Source organism: Lucilia cuprina, chromosome 6, assembly GCF_022045245.1.
Source record: "Lucilia cuprina isolate Lc7/37 chromosome 6, ASM2204524v1, whole genome shotgun sequence".
Lineage (NCBI taxonomy): Eukaryota > Metazoa > Arthropoda > Insecta > Diptera > Calliphoridae > Lucilia > Lucilia cuprina.
Window position 1 is genome coordinate 20,932,837 of NC_060954.1, and position 22,496 is coordinate 20,955,332.

General features: G+C 33.4%; 1 protein-coding gene across 1 annotated transcript; it reads right to left on the reverse strand.

The window, feature by feature from the left end:
• Positions 1 to 9,151: 9,151 nt before the first annotated feature.
• On the reverse strand, positions 9,152 to 17,070 carry LOC111681510 (protein clueless). Its single transcript, XM_023443309.2, has 7 exons — positions 16,630 to 17,070; positions 13,153 to 14,284; positions 10,874 to 13,082; positions 10,686 to 10,811; positions 10,406 to 10,621; positions 10,117 to 10,328; positions 9,152 to 10,037 (listed from the first exon to the last, which is right to left on the reverse strand). Exons 1-7 carry the CDS (start codon positions 16,754 to 16,756, stop codon positions 9,830 to 9,832), a joined length of 4,230 nt encoding a protein of 1,409 aa, XP_023299077.1. The 5' UTR covers positions 16,757 to 17,070; the 3' UTR covers positions 9,152 to 9,829.
• Positions 17,071 to 22,496: the final 5,426 nt, after the last annotated feature.

The window sequence follows — 22,496 nt, forward strand, 5'->3', positions numbered from 1 at the left end:
GGTTTTGTCGAGATACGAGTATTTTTAACTTAATTATGAACATTAAAGCCCTATTCGTCGGGTTCACTTGTAATGACGCTAAATAAAATAATGGACCGATGTTAACCATTTTCAATAGACTTTGTCTCCGGTGCAATAGAAGATCATGTACCAAATTTCATTGAATTACCTCTAAAATCGCGATTTGATTACAAAGTTGACAATTATTATTTATTTATTGTCCTTATTTATAGTATATTAGTACGATACTTAAAATCACAGCAACAAAATAAAAATTTACAGTGCCAGATATTCTGCAAAACTACAGTGCCAGATAATCTGAAAAAATTGGCTAAAGTTGACAAATATTTCTTATGGAATTTAATTAAAAACAGATGAAGGTATTGAAATTTTAACAAAGTACTTGTGCTGACCAAAAAACTTTCATAAAAGGTATGATAACTTTTGATATATTTGAGAAAAAAGTCTTCGTTTTTCTTTTATTTGATTTACGACTTTGAAGACTCTAACTACAATAGTTTTCGAAATTTACAATATGTTACAGCTACCTATCTATGAAAATTTTAAATAATTTAACAGTTTCCAAGATATGCGAAATTTGTTTATTTAATTCATGTATGTGGTGCCCAATATTTTCTAAATGTTTACATGAATGTAAAGGTTCTTCATTTAATTTAATTAATTTGAAGATTCTAATAGTTTCTTAGATATATGAACTTTTTATTTAATTCATGAGGAGGCTTCAACCTCCCCATATTAGAGTCCGCCATTTTTCCTCCAAAATGTTCATATGAATATTAAAGGAATTTATGAAAATTTGATGATGTTCAGATGAATATTGAAGTTCTTCATGCAAAATTTAATAATTTAGTTGTATTAGTTTCCCAGTTAAACCAATTTTTGTATTTAATTAATATGGGAAGTGCCGCTCCCCTTATTTATTACATGAATGTTAAAGTTATTCGTGCAAAATTTTAATATTCTCACTGTAAAAGTTTCCAAGATAAACGAATTTTTGTATTTAATTTATATGAGAGGTGCCACGCCCTCTAATTCTAGTCCGCCCAATTTTTATCCTAAATAATCATAGTGACACTAAAGTGACTCTAACAAAATTTGAGGACTCTAACTGTTATATTATCGCAAATATACGGATTTTATATTTTCTTAATATGGGCGTGGCTCCTCGCCCACTTAAAATTTCAAAATAAAATGTAGCCTATTACCTATTCCAGACAAACAGGAATACGCTGTGAAAATTTGAATAAAATCGGTTTAGCCGATTAGGTTAGGTTGACAGGAGAGTGTATACTACATTAAATCCGAAGAAATACACCTAGGTCAATATCTCGCATGTTGTGCGCTCCAATTCATGAAAAAAATTGTTCACTGAATGTATTGTTTTTAAATGTTTAGAAATTCAGTTTCTTGAACGTAATTCCTAAGAATCTTCCAATCAGTGTTGGTTAAGAATGTGATTTCCGGAATAACATCACTTCCAAAGCTATTACATTCGCCATTTCGTTGCCGACTCTCCCGAGTGGCTTGTAAACCTTACTCTGGAAGAGTATTCAGTTAAAGCTTTCTTACAATCCAATACGGTCTTAGATTTAATTCTATCACCTGTAGTGGACGACTTCGTATAAAGCGGTTTCCACCGATCGTCCCTTTACATAAGCATGCTACTTATATTTAAGATCTTTGTATGGTATACTGCTTTTAACCATGCTATCGACTATCAGTTCCAAGGTTTTAAATAGGAAGGACGTAAGACTTATCGGTCGATAGGACTTAGGTGTCGCATAGCTAGGTTTCTCTGGTTTGGGTATAAATATTACCCTTGCATCTTGCCACTTAAGCACACAGTAAATATCTATGACAGATGTACGGAAACTAGTCCCGCCTCGATCTGCAAAAGTGCCGGGAAAATGCCATCCGGCCCTGCAGCTTTATATGGAGCAAAGCTCTTGATTGCCCCTATAACCATGTCACGTGTAATAAATATTTCCAAATTACCCTCCCCTTCCTTCAATATCGGTTCATCTATGTTATTCGATACACCGGGTGGGAAATGAGAGTATATTAGGAGTTTCATTGTCACCTCCATATCCTCAAGCCTCCTGCCCGTGTCATCGATCATGGATTCCGGTTGGACATGAGTTTTGGATAGGATTTTTTATCTTCGATACATCATTCACGCTATCTACCTGTTCACAGAAAAGTTTCCAGGAGTCTCGTTGGATTTTCGAACGGTTTTCTTATATTCACCAAGTTTATTATGATACTCATCCCAGTATACTGCGGACTTTTTACGCCGTGCCCGGTTAAATAGTTTGCGAAGAGTCTTTCCAAGGTTCCGGATCTCCCCAGTTACCCAGGGGTTTTCCTGGACAGATCTCCGCTCTCGGAGAGGGCAGCTGTCCTCGAACGATTTAACCAGGGCACTTGTGAACGTTTCCACTTTGGCATCTATATCCTCTTTATTTCGACATTGAAAAGTGTCCTGACCTAAACGGTTCTTTAGTAAGGTCCCGAACATTGGCCAATTAGTTTTAGACTTATTTCGAAACTTTATCGGCTTTGGTGGTGGCCTTAGTATTTTGAATCTTATGTACCGATGATCAGAAAAGGAGTGCTTGTCCGAAACTCTCTAATCCTGAATTTCGTTTATAAGCTCTTCTGAACATATAGTTACATCTAATACTTCTTCTCTGATTCTATTGACGAAGGTAGCTTTATTACTTAAGTTCAATATTATCAAGTCTTTAGTATTAAGGAAATCCATTAGGGCTTGTCAACTGCGATTAGTGTTTGTAGTACCCCAAGCTACATGGTACGAGTTGGCATCACAACCAATTACAATTTTCTTATTTTTCCTTTGTGCCTCTTCAACCAGTTTCATCAGATCCGACATTGGTGGTAGTGTCGGAGAATTGAAAGGCAGGCAAACAAATGCAAGAAATATGTTGTTACGACCAGCTTCAGCACCATTGCATCCGATGTTGATAATCCTGTTGAGAGGAGAAAACATAAGTTCTGGTGACATAAGATACATGTTCTCGGGCGAGACCCTGTATCAGCGTAGAAAAGTTGGAAATTTACGTGATTTAATCCAGAAACCTTGTTACGAATCGTCAAGGTTCCTGAATTAAAGCTATATGTATTTTACCTGTATTCATTTTATCCATCAGAGCGTTGGTAGCTGTCTCGCTCCGATGGAGGTTTATTTGGATAAATCATGGTCATCCATTAAACTGTCTTCCAGCGAGTTGGTGGTCACCTCCTCGCTCTTTGGATTTGACTCTTTCGGGTAGCCTGAAGTGGCTATTAATGCAGTGGGTACTGTTGGTGTCCTTATCAGGCATAGGAATAGCAATATTTTTAATAGACACATTCCCAATTCTGGAGAGCACTGCTGTTCTGTCTTCTGGCGGGTGAGTGATTTCCTCCTAGCTTTTAGGATTTGACTCCTCAACATTGCCAGTACTTGCTAATGACGCTTTGGGTACTGTCTTAGATGTTTTAGAGTCCTTGTCGGGGCCGGTTTTTGTCAAAACCAGCCCTTTCAATCGGCACCTTCCCAATTTTTGTAACGGGCAACTACACTTTCTTCTAGCGAGTTAATGGCAAACTCCTCGATTTTAGGATTTGACTCCTCAACTTTATCAGTAGTGGATAGTAACAGGCTTGTTGTAACAGCCCTTCCAATCGGCACCGTCCCAATTTTGAATATGACAGCTTTAGAGGCGAAGTAATCCCTACCTTTATTCTTGGCAAGACTAGCCATGGATTTCTGTTCGATACCTATAACAAATAAAGTTCCCTCAGGTTCTTCTTTCCTTTAAAAGACATCCCATTTTTCCACGGCCAGCTCAGCATTTTGACCTCCAAGAATTTCCAGTATACGTTCATTAGCCAGTTTACTGCACCATCCTTTTATGTAGACAGTGGACTTTAAGAGCACCGTAAGCTCGCTGTTCTTCGCCAGGGTGCTAACACATTAGGGTGCTAACACATTGTTGAGATGTCAACATCACGCCCATGCTGAACTCTCAGCTCTTGCTCTCTATTAATTGTTTGCCCTTTGAAGCGATTGTATGGTCCATTATCTTATTGCTGACCAGATCTTCTATTTTACTCTGTTTTATTGGAATTTTGCCTGTAAGATTACCGGCATCATAAACTGCATAGCAGAGATCGTTCCGGTGCCTATTTCTGGCAACTTTGGTGTAAGATGGCGGCTTCTTTCCTTTTCCTCCGTCTAGCTTCTCCTTCCTCGTTTTTCGGGGCTTCTTTTGAGATACCCTTACCTTCGAGGTTGATTTCGCCGACGTGTTCGTCTTCGGAATATCTGGCTTGGGGTTGTCACCCTTACTCTCAGGATTCTCAATTGAGGTTCCTTCGAGTGAAGTATGGCATGGCTTCGACTATGTATTAGAAGACGGTGAGCTCTTTTTCTTCTTAGGTTGTAAACTCCTCGGGAGATCTGATCCTTTATGCCTCAGATCTTGTGAGAGAGTTCGATTTTTCCTTTGGAGTGTCGTGGGATTGACTAACTATGATTTCCTGAAGCATCTTTTTCAACTGTGCTCCAGAAAGTCAATTCTTTGTAATAGGTAGTTTAGCTTTGCTATCACTTACCTCTTTCACTATTTGCTCTACTTCTTCCTTTTTGGGATTTGCTATAATGGTAGTAATATTATTATCATCTGAGGATTCAGAGTCAGTATTTAAAGGCTGAGGTAGCTTAGAGCTCTCTTCGAAAACAACCTTCTCTTTCACCCCTTTATTTTTGCCAATGGCATTGGGGGAAACTCCCCCGAGTCAGGCGATTAGAAGTCTATAAACTTCAAATATACATACAAACTCATATTAATTTTTATATAACATCATATGAAATCCAAAAAGAACTAAGTTACAAAAAAATCAAAACCGACTCTTTGATTGATTATGATGCACCGTATCAAAATACATCTTCCAGCTAAATTTTAGACTTTTAGAATTAAAATCATCGTCCCTATCAAAGAAATTCTAAAATGTTATGTTCTAAAATTACCTTAAAATTCATGAAAATTTTAAAATTCTTTTTTTTGGGGTATTAATTAGGTTGGCGGTGCATTATGCACTCATATTGTCAGGTTATCACACGTTTGTCCAGAGAAAACCCCACCAACCGACCTATACCTTCATTTGACCTTCAGTTGATTTCATCAAAAATATAATGATCTCCACCAGAAAAAAGTTCCAAAGTTTTAATGGTCTCCACTAGTATATATTTGAGTTTGAATGGTGTCCACTAGGTTATACCGTGAGTATTTTAAAATATAACCTCACTTGAAATAATAAAACATAACCTTACTTGAGGTGATACGAAACACGAGGTTAATGTAGACAACATATAACTTTGAACAGTTATATGAAGTAATACACTACACCAGTGCGAGCGAGACGCAAAACTATCGAAAGCCAAGCACAAGCCTGAACGCGTTTAAGAAATAATCGCGATGACGCGAGAGTTGTTCCCCAACTCAGACACCTGAATTACGACTGTTAAGATTAGTTTTGAATTTTTAACTTCGAAACTGTGAAATATTATAAGTTGACATCAAATGAAACAAAAATGACACTTTTAGCAAATCCTTGTAATTTAGAGATTATTTTATGAATTATAGAATTTAAAAAAAAAAATTAAATTTCGTAAAATCTTCATGAAAACAAAGAAACCTTACGCATTCCATGTTTCGGAAAAATGTTGAACATTTTTGGTTTATATATCATTTTAGACGGTGTTTTGCTTCTCCTGAAAAATGTGTTCAATGTGACTTAGGGCTTTTTGGATTTCATATGAAGATATAAAGATAAAAACAACTTATACAACAAATGAAAGAGCAGTATATTTACGTATTTTCAACTCTCAAAAGGACACTGTTCTTTATTAACATTTCCAATTTTTATGGATATACTTTAGCGAAATTATTATGTCAAAAGCTCCATGTGGCGGCTAGGCGTATAATTGATCAATATCAAAAAGTTTCAGACCCGAATTGCTAATGGAGTAAGTATTTACCCCCGTACTCATAAAGATCGGTTGTTTTAGGTTTAATACGCACATTTTCCATACAAAATTCCTATAATAAACCATCAATAACTTTATAATTCATTTATGAATATGGTGGTTAGATTTTAGCACAATTAGACGGCAAAGATGCATTTCCCAACAGACAAAATATTAAATAAAATCTTTACATTAATTCTCCGTCCACAGGTCCATAAAGTTTGCATTTTATAACCTATAACACTTTAGTGGGTAGGGTATATCTTATTATTAATTTGCATTTGATTGCCAACTCAAAAACCCGCTCTTAATATCAAGTTTACTTAAAGGATGCACCAGTGTGCGCTGTTAGCAAAAAAAATTATAGGTATGTATTAGAGTATTCAAACGGTTAATCGTCGTTCGGTTAATCGATTAATTTTTGACGATTAATCGTTCGAATAAATGAAAATTGTCAATTTTCAAATAACGAATAAACCGAATAATTTCTATCAATTAACCGAATAAGAAAAACTCACTATTCAGCAGTAAAATTACTATATATTTTCTACAAAATTTAATATTTTTATAATAAATTTTCTTTTCTTAATTTCTTAATCATTTTTCTGTAATAAAGAAAATTTATTTGATGATTTTTGAAAAGAAATCATGGAAATAATTATATCGCCTTTTTTCTACAACCAGTTTTTTGGGAACATTATTGCATTCTTAAGTACATATTTCAAATAAGTTTTTCAGCAACAGTTATAGTTGAACTAGTGTTCAATGGAACGTATGAATTCTAGAACTCGTTGAAAATCTTAAAAACAGTAATTTCTTTATATAGAAAAGCATAAACAGTAATAATTTCTAGTATTTGATAAAAAACTAAACATAGAATTGAAGTGAAAGAAGTGAAAATAATATTTTTGTGCAAAAGTTATTTTCAAACATGAAAAATCTATGCGTGCAGGAAACTGTAGACAATTATTATTAACACTGATTTTCATAATCAGCTCTTATGCTCCTGTAAAAGGACTTTAAAGTTTAAAAGACATCCGCTTTCAAAAGATGGAATTCCAAATTTATATTAATAAGTTGGTATTAATATTAATTTCAAATGAAGCTGAGTTCCTCTGCTTCATCAAATCATCAAGATCATTAAGAAAAAATTGGAAATCTTAAAGAAAATTTGTCACAAAAAAGTAGTTAAAAGTTTTTGGATCGAAAATGAAAATGTGACTTCTTTTTCGTTTTATCTCTAAGTGAGACAGGTAAATAATATAGATAGAATGTACTTATAAATATTTTAAATATTCTTTTGTAGTCCTTTAAACTTTGAAATCCTTTTATAAAGACATAATAATCGGAGTACGAAATTCTATAAGTGGAATCTATTTTTACATGCTTATCAACTTTTCCATGTGTGAATGCTTTTTTCAAAATTGTTACAGGGTGTAATATGATGAAAATTATTGTAAAAAGCAATAGTAACATCCAGTTTCCTTTTATTCGAATAACCGAATAATTTTTAGTTATCCGATTATTAACCGGCTTACGTAAAACCTCAAATAATTATTTGTCGAATAAACCGAATAAGAAAAAAACCCGAATAATTGAATACCCTAGTATGTATGTAGGTATTTTTGGTGAATAACAAGTAGGAAAGTATAGTCGGGCATGGCCGACCATATAATACCCTACACCATGAATATATTTTTAAAATTTTTACTTTTATAAAATTTTTATTTTTTGTAAAGAAACTTTTATGGTAAATATTACCATAAATCCAAAATATTTAAGAAATTTATTGATAAAAAACTAAAATTTCTAAATGAGGCTTTATATAGGTCAAATATGGGCCGATCCTCGGTAAATTTGGGAAAAGGATATATTTCTAAATAACAGTTAGTTTTGTTGAGTTCCATTGCGATACAAATGGTTACAAGTCAATTTTAGACGTTTAAGTCATTTTTTGAAGGGGGGTTTGTATGGGGGCTAGGGTCAAATATAGGCCGATCCTTACGAAAATCTGCAGTATCATTTATACTTATATAAAACTTATTTGTGCCAATTTTTAGAGAGATAGCAGAATATTTGACGTAATTATAGCATAAAAAGTTCAAATCGGGAGGTACGGTTATATGGGGGCTAGGTGAAATAATGGACTGATTTCAACCATTTTCAATAGGCTTCGTCCTTGTGCCAAAAAACATGCTTGGTCCAAATTTCATTAAATTATCTTGAAAATTGCGGCCTGTACCTTGCGCACAAGGTTTACATGGACAGCCAGCCAGCCAGCCGGACAGACGGACGGACGGACATGTCTTAATCGACTCAAAAAATGATTCTGAATCGATCGGTATACTTTAAGGTGGGTATTGGACCAATATTTTTGTATGTTACAAACATCAGCACAAACGTATAATACCCTCCCCACTATAGTGGTGTAGGGTATAAAAAGAACAAAAACGTAGGTGCGAATATCTCCAAAGCTAACCTTTTTTAATACTCGATTCCACGTATGTACATATGTATAGTACATTTTTTTGGAAGCGGACTTCAATCTATCGTAAAAACTTGTACATACTTGTGAAAATTCATTGAAACCCGAGTAAAAGTTTATAAGTAACAGAGGCCCATGAGGTCTATCTGGGCCTTTTTCTGCGGACTAACCACAGAAAAATTTGATCACTCCTTTTATTATTATCGACTTATTCGATATAGTTATAGTTTCAGATATAGCTTTAAAAAAACACAGATAATTTTTTATTTTTTTAATTTTATTGTTTTGTATTTTTATGCATATATGTATGTATGATTTATATTTGTTAATAATAATTATGTTTACGGAAAATTAAAAGCATAATTAACTCAAACTTATTTTCCATTAGTGTAACGTAACAAATTTTAAAGGAATACTACTAGTACAGAACTAATGACATTTATTTTTCCATACATAGGTCATTTATATGCATGAAATCTTCGAAATATGTACAATATTCTTTTGGGAGATTTCTAAGAATTTTGTTTCTCACGCTATATCAATAAGAAATATTTGTTTCTTTCTGACAATTTGTAAAAATTACAAGAAAATGTAAATAAAACCAATAAAAATATGTATATGTCGATTTATTTTTATCAAAAACTACATACAAATATAAATGTGTGTAAGTGTTTATTTCATTGGATAGTAATAATAAACTAATTTCTATTTTTATTTATTTTTTTTTTAATTTCAAAGTATAAAAAATTTTGAAATACCTTAAACATAGAAGTACGCGAACAACATTATACTCTCTTTTCTATGTTTTATTAAATATTAATGTGTTCAGTTTATTCTATTTATTGTTTAATTTAATTTTGTTCAACAAATTGCGATGTTTTCAATATTAAATCTAAAAAAAAAGCTAAAAATAACAGTGATTATAATTATAATAATATAAAAATGAAAACAAGATGATTATATTCAAAAGTTAATAACTTTTAAATAGGGATCTATAACATAGTAAGTAAGAGCAATAAGCTCTTATTATTTTTAATTGTAGTTTTCCATATAAAGAAATAGAAAATGAAAACTGTATCAAATAAAATGGCGATGATGATAACAAAAAACATAATGAAGTTGTCTAACAATGGTACTTAATTTTTTTGTGTTTGTATGCGATCACAATCACACACAAAGCTGCTGCTTCCTCTCGTTTAATCCAATTGCCGATTATTTCTACATAATTAGTGTTTTTCAGATATTTTGTTAAATGATTAGTTGGTGTTTTTTGGATTTAAAGATTGAATTCAACTTGTTGTAGTAGCGTTGTTTCCATTGCAGCTGCTGGATGAAGGTTCGTTGCCATTGGTCTGTTGCTCTGATTTAGCTACTTCAGTCTCATCCGTACTATTGTTAATGGCCAGTTTTTTAAGTGTTTCTGTTGTTTCGTTTACTTCATTTGTAGTTTTCAAATGCTTTTCAATTTCAGTTTTAACTTTGGCAATATCTTTTTGACTATGAAAACAAGAATAAGTAGAAAGATTTTCATTAAAATTTGATTCAATTCTAGCCAGAGTTGCAATTGTTTAATTACCTGATTTGGACAAATAGAATACCGTTTATTGTATTCAGCATATCTAATACAGAACCCATTGTAGGTGGTTGAATGTGAATGGGAGGCAATCCAGTTGTTAGTTTTCCATTCGAATAAATGTCGTTCATTTTACGTTGCAAGAGAACAGCTTGTTGGGTAAGCAAACGAAGGCACTCGGCAGATTCGCGGGTCTTTTCATGAGTTTCACCCAACTACACAAGCAAATGTACATATAAAGAAGTATGTAATAAATTCAATCAAATAAAGTAAATTTAAAGAAAAGACTTACTTGGGATTTGTAGATGGAATAGGTTTCTTTTTCATTGTTTAAAGCAGAGCGGAAGTCTCCCATGCAGGATTGGGTTCGTGCTACTAAATGATAACTCACTGCAACATTCATTGATTTGTTGCCAAAGTATTTCAAATTCAATTTCAATGCATGTTCAATAAAACGAAGGGACAATTCATATTCACCAACAGCGTGTAAAATTAAACTGATGTTACTCTAAAATAAAAAGAAAATTTTAATTAAGATTGGCGTTTGTTTTTCTTTCTATTTCATTACTTACATCAATCAAAGCCACTTCAGGATGATCTTCCCCACAAATGAGCACCATTAAGTATCTTGCGCGATACAACAACTTCAAAGATGTACTGATTTGTCCATTTGCGAAACAGTAAAGTGATAGATGAGTCTAGGGATAAAGGAAAACAAATTAATACATGACACAAACGACTCTCAAAACATTATACTCACATATTCTAAAATAGTGCATGGATGATCGATACCATTGACCCGTTCGCTCATAATTACCGCACGCTGTTGAATGGCCAAGGCTTCCTGTGCATCGCCAAGCAAATAGCTGAGACGTGCCAACATTCTGAGACAAGAGCCATTTTCAAAGTGCATAGCGCCAAAAACATTGTTCAACAAATTCAAGGCTTCACTTATAAGTTCGTAGCCTTCCTTGAATAAGCCCTGCTGAATCTTAGATTGACCAGTAGTATAGAAGTTATATGCGTCCGAAGCCCGCGGACTAATGTGCTTAACGATCGGGAAGACATTTAGAATATCTTCCTCACCGAAGGTAGGCTTGTTACGCGATTCAAAGTTGTATTCACGCAGCAAGATCTGAATGCCAACTTTTAGACAAAAGGCACGTAAAATGCTCACACGTTGGAATCCGAACTTTTCGACGGCACTCTCAATTGAATCGCACCCTAACTCATAATCCCAATATGATTTAGATTCCTTCTTAATCTGTTGCCACAAAGACTTTGGTGTCATAAGAGCCCAGTCGTTGTTTTCATTTCCTACTTGTGCACCATTTTTCTGATTATTTTTACCACCATTCTTATTCTTGTTCTTGCCGCGCTTATTGTTGTTGTTATTGGCCTTTTGCAACTCATCGGATGAAGTATTAGCATTGACAGGGCCCGACGAAAGGAAACAATTCAAAAAGTGGCTAATGGCAGCAGATAAATGCATGGCATCCGTATTTTGCATATAGGCGTAGTAAATATGTTTTGTTGCACGTACAATCAATTCCAACACTGTTATCCTGTGCAAATAATCCATGCGGGGAACTTGGGCGAGCATAGTAATGACCTTGCCCAAATAGCGAACATTGATGCCATGGCTGTGTAAAATTTCAGTAATGCTAGTGCCATCCATAGGTGGCGATGTGTGATTCATATGTTCCTTTATAAAACCAGGAATTTGTTTTAAAACCAAAAACTCTGCAGCTTCTTGTACCAGTTTCTTCTGTTTAGCTAGCGAATTTGGTCCATTGGGATCATCAACGTGACGTATGCCGGGAGAGAATACATCGGGATTGAAACGGAAGTCAAACTCCTTTTCTTTAAGGGATCCAACAGCAGCACAAGCACGTTTAACAACTTCTGCAGCCTGTTTTTCATCTGCTGTAGCAACGTTTGTTTGTGCATCCTTGATGGCATCAAACGCATGTTCGAGAGCATCAGAAGTCTTTTTATCGTCTTCAGATTTTTTATTCTCACCCTCATCCTTTGAGGGTTCCTTTGTCTCTTCTTCGCCCTTTTCTGTAATTGCTGCTGCAGCATTGTTTTCATCGGATTTCTTATTGGCATTCAGCTGCTGCAAATGTTGAGCTGCATTTCGAATGAAACTAACATAACGGTCCTCAATGAAAGCCTCCAATAGTTCCTGTCGTAAGCACGACAACTTGTGCTTATGTTCAATTGGGAAGCCCATTGCTTTCAATTCAGGGCTGAGTTCAATGTCGAGCTTTAAGAAATTGACATCTGGTGGGAAGGTGCGCAACAAATCCAAAATGTAATGACGGCCATCATTGCCTATTATACCCTTACACTCAACCGAGGAGCACAACTCGACTGGTTCATCACGTTCATTAATAACGGAGTGTGGTAAAATTTTTAAATGTTTACCAGCCTTGCGCAGTAATTCTAAATATTTAGGATGAGACAATACGGTTTTGCCAAAATCAATACTTCCGTACACAACAGATTGCTCTTGCTCGCGTTCCAGAATACCAGGAATTATAGATTGAGCTGTAACGCGATAACCACGATAATCAACTACTACTGTCCCTAAAGTATACAGTCCCTCAATGTCGACCGCACTGTAAACACGTACACCATGCAAATCGTTACGTGGTGCAACAAAAGCAGCGACATCTCCTCCCAACTCCTTGTAATGATCACGCACATCAAATCCAAGCGAAAAGAATATGTTATTCCAAATAAACATTTGCATCTTTGGATCCTCTCCAGGATTAATGGCTAAAACATTACCATCGATTACTGCCATAGCTCCTCTTGTGGCTGCAATGACAAAGTCACCGTGAACTTTGAAAATCGCTCTTTCACGTAATAAACGTTCTGGCAAAGTTTTTCTGGGTAGTTCCCGTGTTGTTTGTAGTTCTTCATTCCAATCACGAGTCTGACCGGGAATGTGTTCTTCGTAGCTGTGTCCAAAAAAGTGAATATTTAAATAGGTAAAATGAATGAGTTTTTTTTTTTTTTGTTAGAACTTACCCCAATTTCGATGAGAAGGCATCCTCAGCACGAATTGCATCAATTGTATGTTCCAATTGAGGAGCAGTCCATTGATAGACTTGGTAAGGAGTGGCAACACGTTCAAATGCGTGACGCAAGGTGCGTTTCTTCTGCATTTGCTGGAAGGCGCGTTTGAAAGAAGGTGAAATTTGAGACAGCAAATCAATCAGCGAGTGACTAAGATGACTAGGATTGTCTGGTTTTGGATTAAATACATCATCTGTGGATTGATTAATGTAAAATCCTTTGGGACATGCAGAAATATGGAAACGTTTATCCTCCATAGTAACAACATACAAATACATAAGATCGCCATGTAACTTCCGGGGACCAGGTGGAGGATTCCAGGCGGAGGTAGTAAGGACCTTCAGAGCTTGAGGTCCCTTGGAATTCTTATTAACACCAGGCTGTAGTGGTGTTAAAGGAGCCTCCTTAACACCTGGCATTATATATTCAGCTGGTGTACAGTCAACAGAATCTGGGCGAGATTTCTTCTTTTCTAATAAATCACCCTGCGTAATTGTGTGTAAAAATGTTAAAGAATTGCATTCAACGCCATTGTAGGCATCAGCGGGGTCCATGCTCTTCAATAAATCACGAACATGACGGACATGAATTCGCGCTTCCCTCATAGTATAAGGTTCCTCAACAACTTTGATAACTGATCCGTTTTTAAGACCCTCAATAGTCTTTAGTTCAGCGAAATTATCTAAGGTAACACCATCTAATTGTAATGAGAAACAAGTACGATGACAAGTATCTTCACGATCCATTAATAGTTGGTGAATTTCTTGCACAAGTTCCATACTGGACAATTGTACAGATAGCAATTCAGCACCAGGACTTTGAATGTGTACAGTTATACCACTGTCGTGTAAAGCATCTAAATCTAAGTCCTCATCGTAATTTTCTTCACCACCATCACCAGCTTCCGATTTAGTGGTGTCTTTTTTCATATCAACGCCTTCTTCATTCTTCTTATCATCGCCGCTCACCGATTCCATATCATTTGCATTAGAATCTACCGCACCATTAGTTTTTGAATTCTTAATGTCATCATCGTGTCCATTAGCTACTACGTCAGATTTATTTTCGTTCTTGCCATTTTTACCTATAATTAAGCAATAAAGAATAAATTAAAAATTATAACATTTTAAAATTTTTGTATGTATACAAGACTTTGGACATTTAAAATCCTTATAATTTCATTAATACTTTTTGATGAAAATAGTATATGTAAATGGTTGTAAACAAATGTAATCAAAATTTTGTTTTTATTTTATTAGGGCCAATCTTTAAGTGAAAGATTAGGGATTAAAATAAAATTAATCCTCCAAAGTTGTTTTTGAGTACTTAGGGCGGGTTTTTAATACTCAGTTAAACTAGGCTTAACTTGCTGTTAGATTAAACTAGGAACAAACTTAGGTGGACTTTAACCGTTGATTGTGCTTTTTAGTTATGGATCTATGATCAGGTAACTTTGTTAGTAATGCCAACTACGTTTAAACAATGAAGGTAGATTATCTTTATCTGAAAAACCTGCCATTAATTAGTTAATTTTGTTAGCTAGTTTAAGCGCCCAAAGGATGTGTAAACAGCTAATGCAAAAAAATGCAATCTATACTAATATAAACATTAAAATTATTAATTTACTAATAGGTATATTTTTTTGGTTTTAAATTAAAGTTTTTATTAATGTTCATATTACATTTACAATTGTCTTCTTCTTAAAAAAAAAAAAAACATGTATTGTTTTGATAATAAACAGTGACGTTTTCTGTTTTGTATGGCAATACTGCGAAGTTTAATCTTGTACTCAAAAACATCAATGTGGAATAACATAGGAATCAAATTATTTTCAGATTAACTTATCGATTATTGGCATTTGATGGCCAACTCAAAAACTCGCTCTTAGTAGTTTATGAGCTTTAATCATATTAAATTAAGGTGGCGGTGTTTATTAGGTGTATTAATTTCAGTCAATATAAGAATCTTTGTAAACTTTCCAAGTATGGCCCTAAATTATCATACATATATCGAAATAAAGCCTAAAAATCGATCACATAAATTATGAGAAAAGTTTGTGTAAACCATCTCATTCGTTTTTCTCAATAACGATAATAATATACGGACGAGGTCAATAGTTTTGGAATAAGCCATGTTGAAATACAACAGTTCAGTTGAATCTTATTGTTTTTTAAAGAAATGTTACATGGAGCTATAAAGAATTTTAAGTTTTATCAAATAGCCAAATAACGTACAATCAGACAAACACTAAAAAGTTTCAAAATATAGATCACTATTGTCTAGTTCGTATTGTGGTTTCTAATTAATTACAATACATTAAAAAATTAATTAAAATTGGTCGAAATTTCAACTTTATTAACAAATGTTGTACCTACATGAAAATATATTAAAATAGTTTAAAGTACTAAAATATTAAACATGTTGAATATATGTTTCAAACTAATTTTCGTTATCACTATACAGCTGTCTGCTATAAAGCAATACGGCCTAGTTTTGTGTTAGACCTAAGGCACATTCTTAAATTTTGTCACGATAAGACAAAAATCTTAAGTTTCTTAAACGAAATATGTGTAATATAATAAACACTCACCCTCATTTTCATTAACTTTTTTTAAAATTTCACAAAATAATTGAAAGATCAATTGTATGGTAATCATGGGGTCAAGATATACATATAAAAATAGATATAGTATTTACAGATTTAATATACTTTAAATTTAAATTATAAATAAATAATTAAAAAATTTTAATTAATTGAAATATGTTCCTATTAAAAAAATATATCTATTGTCAATGAAAAAAATAAATAAGAAAAAATATAAATGACTTGCTTGGATCTCTTTGCATTCATAATTACAATAGTTGGAGAAAAAAACATGATTATAAATGCATGTTTTACATGCATTTGGGCATCATCATACAGCATTTACACCCCCTTTGTAAATCAAAACTAAGCACGTGCTTATTGTAGGTTAAACTAACATATTTATACATACATAGCTATACAAGTTTGTATTGTATACCGCTTACAGTATATAGCCGGCGAAGGAAGATTGGCATTTGATTAAAAAATAAAAACTTAAAAATGCAACAAAATAATAATCAACAGCACAAATTCATAAAATAAAAACTATATTCCTTAGAAAAACCATTCATATTTGATTACTATTACAATACACGAGGCAGCAACAAAAATTTAAAGAAAATTACGTAATTGCTGTTATGTGATTATTTTCCAAATACCAAATCTTGGTCTTCACTATCATTTCGATTTTTTAAGTATCTTGGAAGAGCAAATACTAATTCTTATGTTACCCATGTCATGATAACAATCAATGACGTAGGGGGTGAAGTGCATTTTTGTCTGTCGGATGATAGACTGGGGATGACAGCCTGTTTTAATGAATTAATATATTTAACTATACGAACCCTTCTTCTTTGATGCGTTTGTGTCTCCCTTAAGTCCAGTGTTTTTTCCGTTCATTGATTTTTTATCTACATCACTTGATCCAATATTATCGGATTTGGTTGCATTCTTATCATTTTCCAACGCCATTCTATTTGATTTTCAATCAATGTTTGAACTAAATATATTTGTTGTATTTAAATAACTTGGTGTTACACAACTTCTATCGTGAGTACTTTTCTGCTTCACCAAATAATCTTATATCGTACAAAATCTTTTGAATTCGTTTATTTTTGCAAAGCAAATTGGTCTACAAGGACTTTTTTAAAGTTTTTTAATTGGAATCAAATAATTAACACGCTTTTCACTAAAAATTATTAAATTTCACTTAAATTAAATCTTATTATGCGTTCTCATGCGGTGAGCAGGCGACTCCGATTTTTATTTAATTCTTTGTGTGAGTTTTTCTACTAACACAATAAAAAAATGACAGTTTGTGCAAACCAATTAGATGTGTAGCAAGGCGCTTAAAATGTTCAGCGGCGGCTTAAAATCGGCTGTAAGCCTGTTAAGTATTCAACGTGTTCGAAATTATTTAATGAAAACCGGGATCCAAACAACAAAACGGGATTTATAAAATTGTCAATATTTTAATATTATCGTCACAATAGTATACATATTCTATTAATATGGTTAAAACGATTTTATATTTCTAGATAAATCTCAAACACATATACAGTATCGGACAAAATTAAAGTACGAACTTTTACTTGTTAGAAAAAATTTCTGTCAAACTGTATTACCACCCTCAAACAAATATGAGCTGTATTACCAACATATTACTGATTTATCACCTTGTTGTTGTTTTTATGCTTTTATTTATAATTTGTTGAGGAAATTTTCGGATGTAGTCTCAGATTTTTACCCATATCTTAGTTATTTATGGACCGATTTTGCTGATTTTCAATTGGAAACTTCTCGAAAGCATATCTGACAGAATTATTGAAGATTTGGATCTCGAAGATATCTGGAGTCTTCAGTAAATTGATTTCAACAGACAGACAGACGGACATGGCTTAATCGACTCCGCTATCTATAAGTATCCAGAATATATATACATTATAGGGTCGGAAAATTATATTATAGAAATTACAAACGGAATGACAAATTATTAACACGGAAGGTGTAATATTGTCGCTATAATTATATATATTCATAGCTATGCTTCAGTTTTATGGTAATTTATATAATTTGATCAAAAATAATGTATTTTCATTTAAAAGAACATTCTGTTTCATTGCTTCTATAATTTCTACTGAACTAATCATTTTAATTACAAAATAACCAAGTATTTTAATTTTACAGAGCTTTCTTCTAACAAGTAAAAGTTCGTGCTTTAGTTTTGTCCGACACTGTATATACATAGGGACAATCAAGGTTTTTTTGTAATTTAAATCATAAATTTGATATTTATAGACCAATATTGCTGGTTCTGATAGGTTGAATCAGTATTTCGTGAGGAAACACAGCAATTTGTGTATTGTTTGTGTTTTATAATTATTTTCTCGAAATTCTTTTAAGCAGACATTATTACTAATCAAGAGTGGCATTTTGTATGGATAAAACATAAGATGTCGATTTGCTCTACTAAATTCAATAAAACCGACCATAAAAATGTTTGTTATTGCCTCTGTATTTGATATGATATTCAATAAATAATAATTGTTTTTATACTCTAAAAAAGAGATTTATTATTTTCCTTGGCAGTTTGGTATTGAAAATAAGCAAAATCGGTTCGCATCGGGAGCAGTTATTAATCAAAGTTTAAAATAACTCCAAAATTACTTTTGTATATAGAAATGGTCATAGCACCCATACAAAGTCTCCACAAGAAAATATTTTTTACCGTCATCAAAAAAGATGGGTTGATTTTCTAACTCCGTTTATAACACAAATACTTGGCTGCAGAAGAAATAAGCAAGGCTCTGATCCAGATATACTTTAGTTTACAATAAAGTTGATATTTGTAGTTGGTTGTTTATTTCACTAAAATAATACAATTATTACTAAATAAGTTTAAGAAAACAAAGCAAATCATAACACACTGTTAAATCACTAGGCATGATTATACAATTTTTTGTCATTCACGCTCTCTTTTGTCAATTAACCGCCAATAACAAACTGAATTACCAGTATGAATTTACAGCGTGAAGGCAATTCTACAACAATTATGAATGTATAGTCGGGCGTAGCCGACTATATGATACCCTACACCTGTCAGTATGTATGTTAAAAAGGGGGATTATTTAAAAAATAAAGCATTTGGTTTGTTTTTTTAACTTTATTTCGGAGTATTTTTACTTTTATTTTGACAAAAAAAGAATTTTTTACAGAGGCCTCAAAGGGGAGTAGGGCAAAATATGGCCCTATCCTTAAAAATGTTGGTAGGGGGAGTTAAGTCTTCTTTAATATTATTTATGTAGAATTTAAAAATGTTATTAGTGTTTGTAAGTGAATTTTGACCTTTAAGTCATTTTCTGAAGGGGAGTTTGTATGGGGGATAGAGTCAAATGAAGCCCGATCATTACAAAAATCGGTAGTGTCATTTAAAGTTCTATAAAACTAAGTTTTGTCGACTTTTGTTAACATAATAGATCATTTAAATTAATTATAAGCCAAAAGGCCCTATTTGGGGGGTACGGTTGTATGGGGGCTAGTCGAAATAACGATTTTAACCATTTTCAACGTGTGCCAAATTTCATCTAATTATCTTCAAAATTGCGGCCTGTACCTTGCGCACAAGGTTTACATGGACAACCAGCCAGACGGACGGACATAGCTTAATCGACTCAGAAAATGATTCTAAGCCGATTGGTAAATTTTTCTATGTTACAAACATCAGCACAAACCCAATATACCCTCCCCACTAAAGTGGTGTAGGGTATAAAACAACAAAAGTAGATACTTATGTGAAAAAATGTACATGCCAAAAAATTCGGGGGAGTTTTCCAGTTTTTCCTATTGAGTGCGTTCTCGAATGGCGGATAGGGAATGGTGAAAACCCATCCAGATTGTCTATTACCTGGGAATATTATATTCCCTGCGGATCAAAAACTTGAAAAAAACAAACATGGAAAATAAAAAGATAAAAGTTACGGTGCTGGGCCTAAATAACGCAGTACCGGCGGCAAGTATTGATTTACTCGCGAGTCACATGTCGTCGTCATCTTGCAATCGTGAGCAAAAACTACTACGGAGGTGGTGTCCGTAGCGGACAAGTACTTGGATGTAATAGTTAGTCAATCTCACGACACTCCAAAGGAAAAATCGGACTCTCTCTCAACCTCGAAGGTAAGGGTATCTCAAAAAAGCCCCGAAAAACGAGAAAGGCGATGCTAGACAGAGAAAAGGGAAAAGAGCCGCTATCTTACGCCAAAGTTATCAAAAGAAGACACCGGAACAATCTATGCTATGCGTGAGATGCGAGTTCAACATGGCCGTGATATTGATGAGGTTGGTATCTCCCCAACTCTTAAGAATTTCGTGGAGAGTATACCTCCTCTGGCAAATAAGAACGAGCTTATTGTGCTCTTAAAGTACACTGTCTACATAAAAGGATGGGACAGTAAACTGGCTAATGAACGTTTACTGTAAATTCTTGGTGGTCAAAATGCTGATCTGGCCGTGGAAAAATGGGACGTCTTTTACAGGAAAGAAGAACCCGAGTGAACTTTATTTGTGAACTCCGAACCTGAGTGAACTCCGACCTTTGAGTTGAACTCAAAGGTCAAGCATACAAAGGTATGCTGTACAATACCTGATCTAATCATCGATAAATGTTACGAAATATACGGAACAATTTGAAGATCTAGAGGAGCTTTCCTTCGGAAATGGATTTCTAGCAAATTTCCCTTGTAAACAAATTTCACACGTTTCCTTATACTTTTTGCATTCAGTTATCCTTATGTCTGTTGCTAATTTATCTTTCAATAATCGTTTAATTCCATCTTCATTATAATGACCAAGAACTCTATGCAAGTAATGTATACAACCTTTATTACAATTATGAACAGAAAATACATTTTCAGAAGGTTGTACAAACCATCTTTAATAGTAGCTTTACAAATAATTTTAAAATTTTTCTTCAAAATACATTCATTTTTTATAAAACTTACATTATATCCTTTTTTTAGTAATTTTTCTAACTGATAGTAAATTTGAATAGAAATCTTGATTTTGCATATTCCTTACATTTAGCTTGAAATAATTCCTTATTATGGGCAATAATAATGCCTTATTATGGGCAATATGTCAATTTGCACCCAAATCTATTATCCACGATGTTTGATTTCCAGGAACCATATCGACATTAAAACGAATTCAAACTCATCATTTTGTTCTTCTACTATATTTACAGATTTCCTTTTGTTTTTGCACCAGACTTTGTATTTTTATACCCTTCACCTTCGTGAGAAGGGAATATATAAGTTTGTCATTCCGTTTGTAATTTCTATAATATAATTTTCCGACCCCATAAAGTATATATATTCTGGATCCTTATAGGTAGCGGAGTTGATTAAGCTTTGTCCGTCCGTCTGTCCGTCTGTCCGTCTGTGTGTTTGTTGAAATCAGTTTTTAGAGGACCCCAGATATCGGCGAGATCCGAATCTTCAATAATTCTGTTAGACATGCTTTCGAGAAAATCACTATTGATAAATCAGCAAAATCGGTCGGTAAATGACGGAGATATAAGCAAAAATCCGAGGCAACCTCTGAAAATTTCATCAAAAAATGTCATATTATTTCATGCTTTGTTAAATAAGCAACAACAACACTGTATATTAGAAAAAGATGTACACGTGTGTGTAGATGTATTTGGTTTTTCAGCTGTGTATTTCGTTTTGTATGTTTGGATGCTGTTGTCGTCATTGAGTTGTGTATTTTGTTTTGTTTTTGTGAATTCTGTTCGTATATTTGGACGTAGGTTGGTTTTATTGCGTTGTTTATTTTGTTTTTCTGTGTTTTTCGTTATGTATGTTTAGATGTCTGTTGGTTTAGATGCCCTGTGTATTTTGTTTTTTATTTCGTTTAGCGTTGTTATTGTTCATTTTGTTTTGCTTTTGACGTAATATTAATGTAGTTGGGAAAAAATTTATAAAACTAATATGTTTAAAATACACTATGGTGAAGGGTATATAAGATTTGGCACAGCCGAATATAGCACTCTTACTTGTTCTAGTTCAGTTCTTGTTAAGTTCTATTTTCGCGACAAAGTTTTGAAGTTTGGAGAGAGAGTAAGTTTCTTACATATGTGTTGGAGTTACACAGAACTCGCCTGTGAGAAGAGCATAACGTTGTTTTATTTTTTTGATAATCATTCCAATTTTCATTTTATTTTGTTTTGGCAGTATGAAATAAAAATCTAACGACTTCTCTCATAGTGTGTAGGCAGCTTTAATATCATTACTTACATTTTTTAATCTTCTATATCTCAGAAAGACCTGGTTCACACTATGAAACTTTTTTTGGGAAACTTTTGATTTTTGTGTGTGAGAGAAAGAAACATCAACCATCTCTTTCTCTCACTCACAACATCAAAAGTTTCTCAGCAAGTTTCCTATTTTGAACAGAACAAACTTTTTTAATAAACATTTATGTTTTTTTCAAAAACTAAATTAACAATAGTTTAAAAAAATCTAACAATTTCCAAACTAAACACGTTCAACGTTTGCTACAAAATCAAAATGTATGTAATTTTGTTACCCCTATGCATGACAATAAACAAAAATCTTACAATTTTTCTGCCAACGTTTTGTCAAGTACCATGAGAAATATTTGTCTAATATAGACATGGGGAAACGATTGTTTTGACTACATTGTCTTGATAACA

Excerpts from the sequence above, each read along its gene's own strand:
- LOC111681510 (XM_023443309.2), bottom strand. The coding sequence starts at position 16,756 with ATGGCGTTGGAAAATGATAAGAATGCAACCAAATCCGATAATATTGGA. Across the intron at positions 13,083-13,152 it reads GCCTTCTCATCGAAATTGGG|CTACGAAGAACACATTCCCG; the intron begins GTAAGTTCTAAC and ends TTTTGGACACAG. Across the intron at positions 10,038-10,116 it reads ATTCTATTTGTCCAAATCAG|TCAAAAAGATATTGCCAAAG; the intron begins GTAATTAAACAA and ends TTGTTTTCATAG.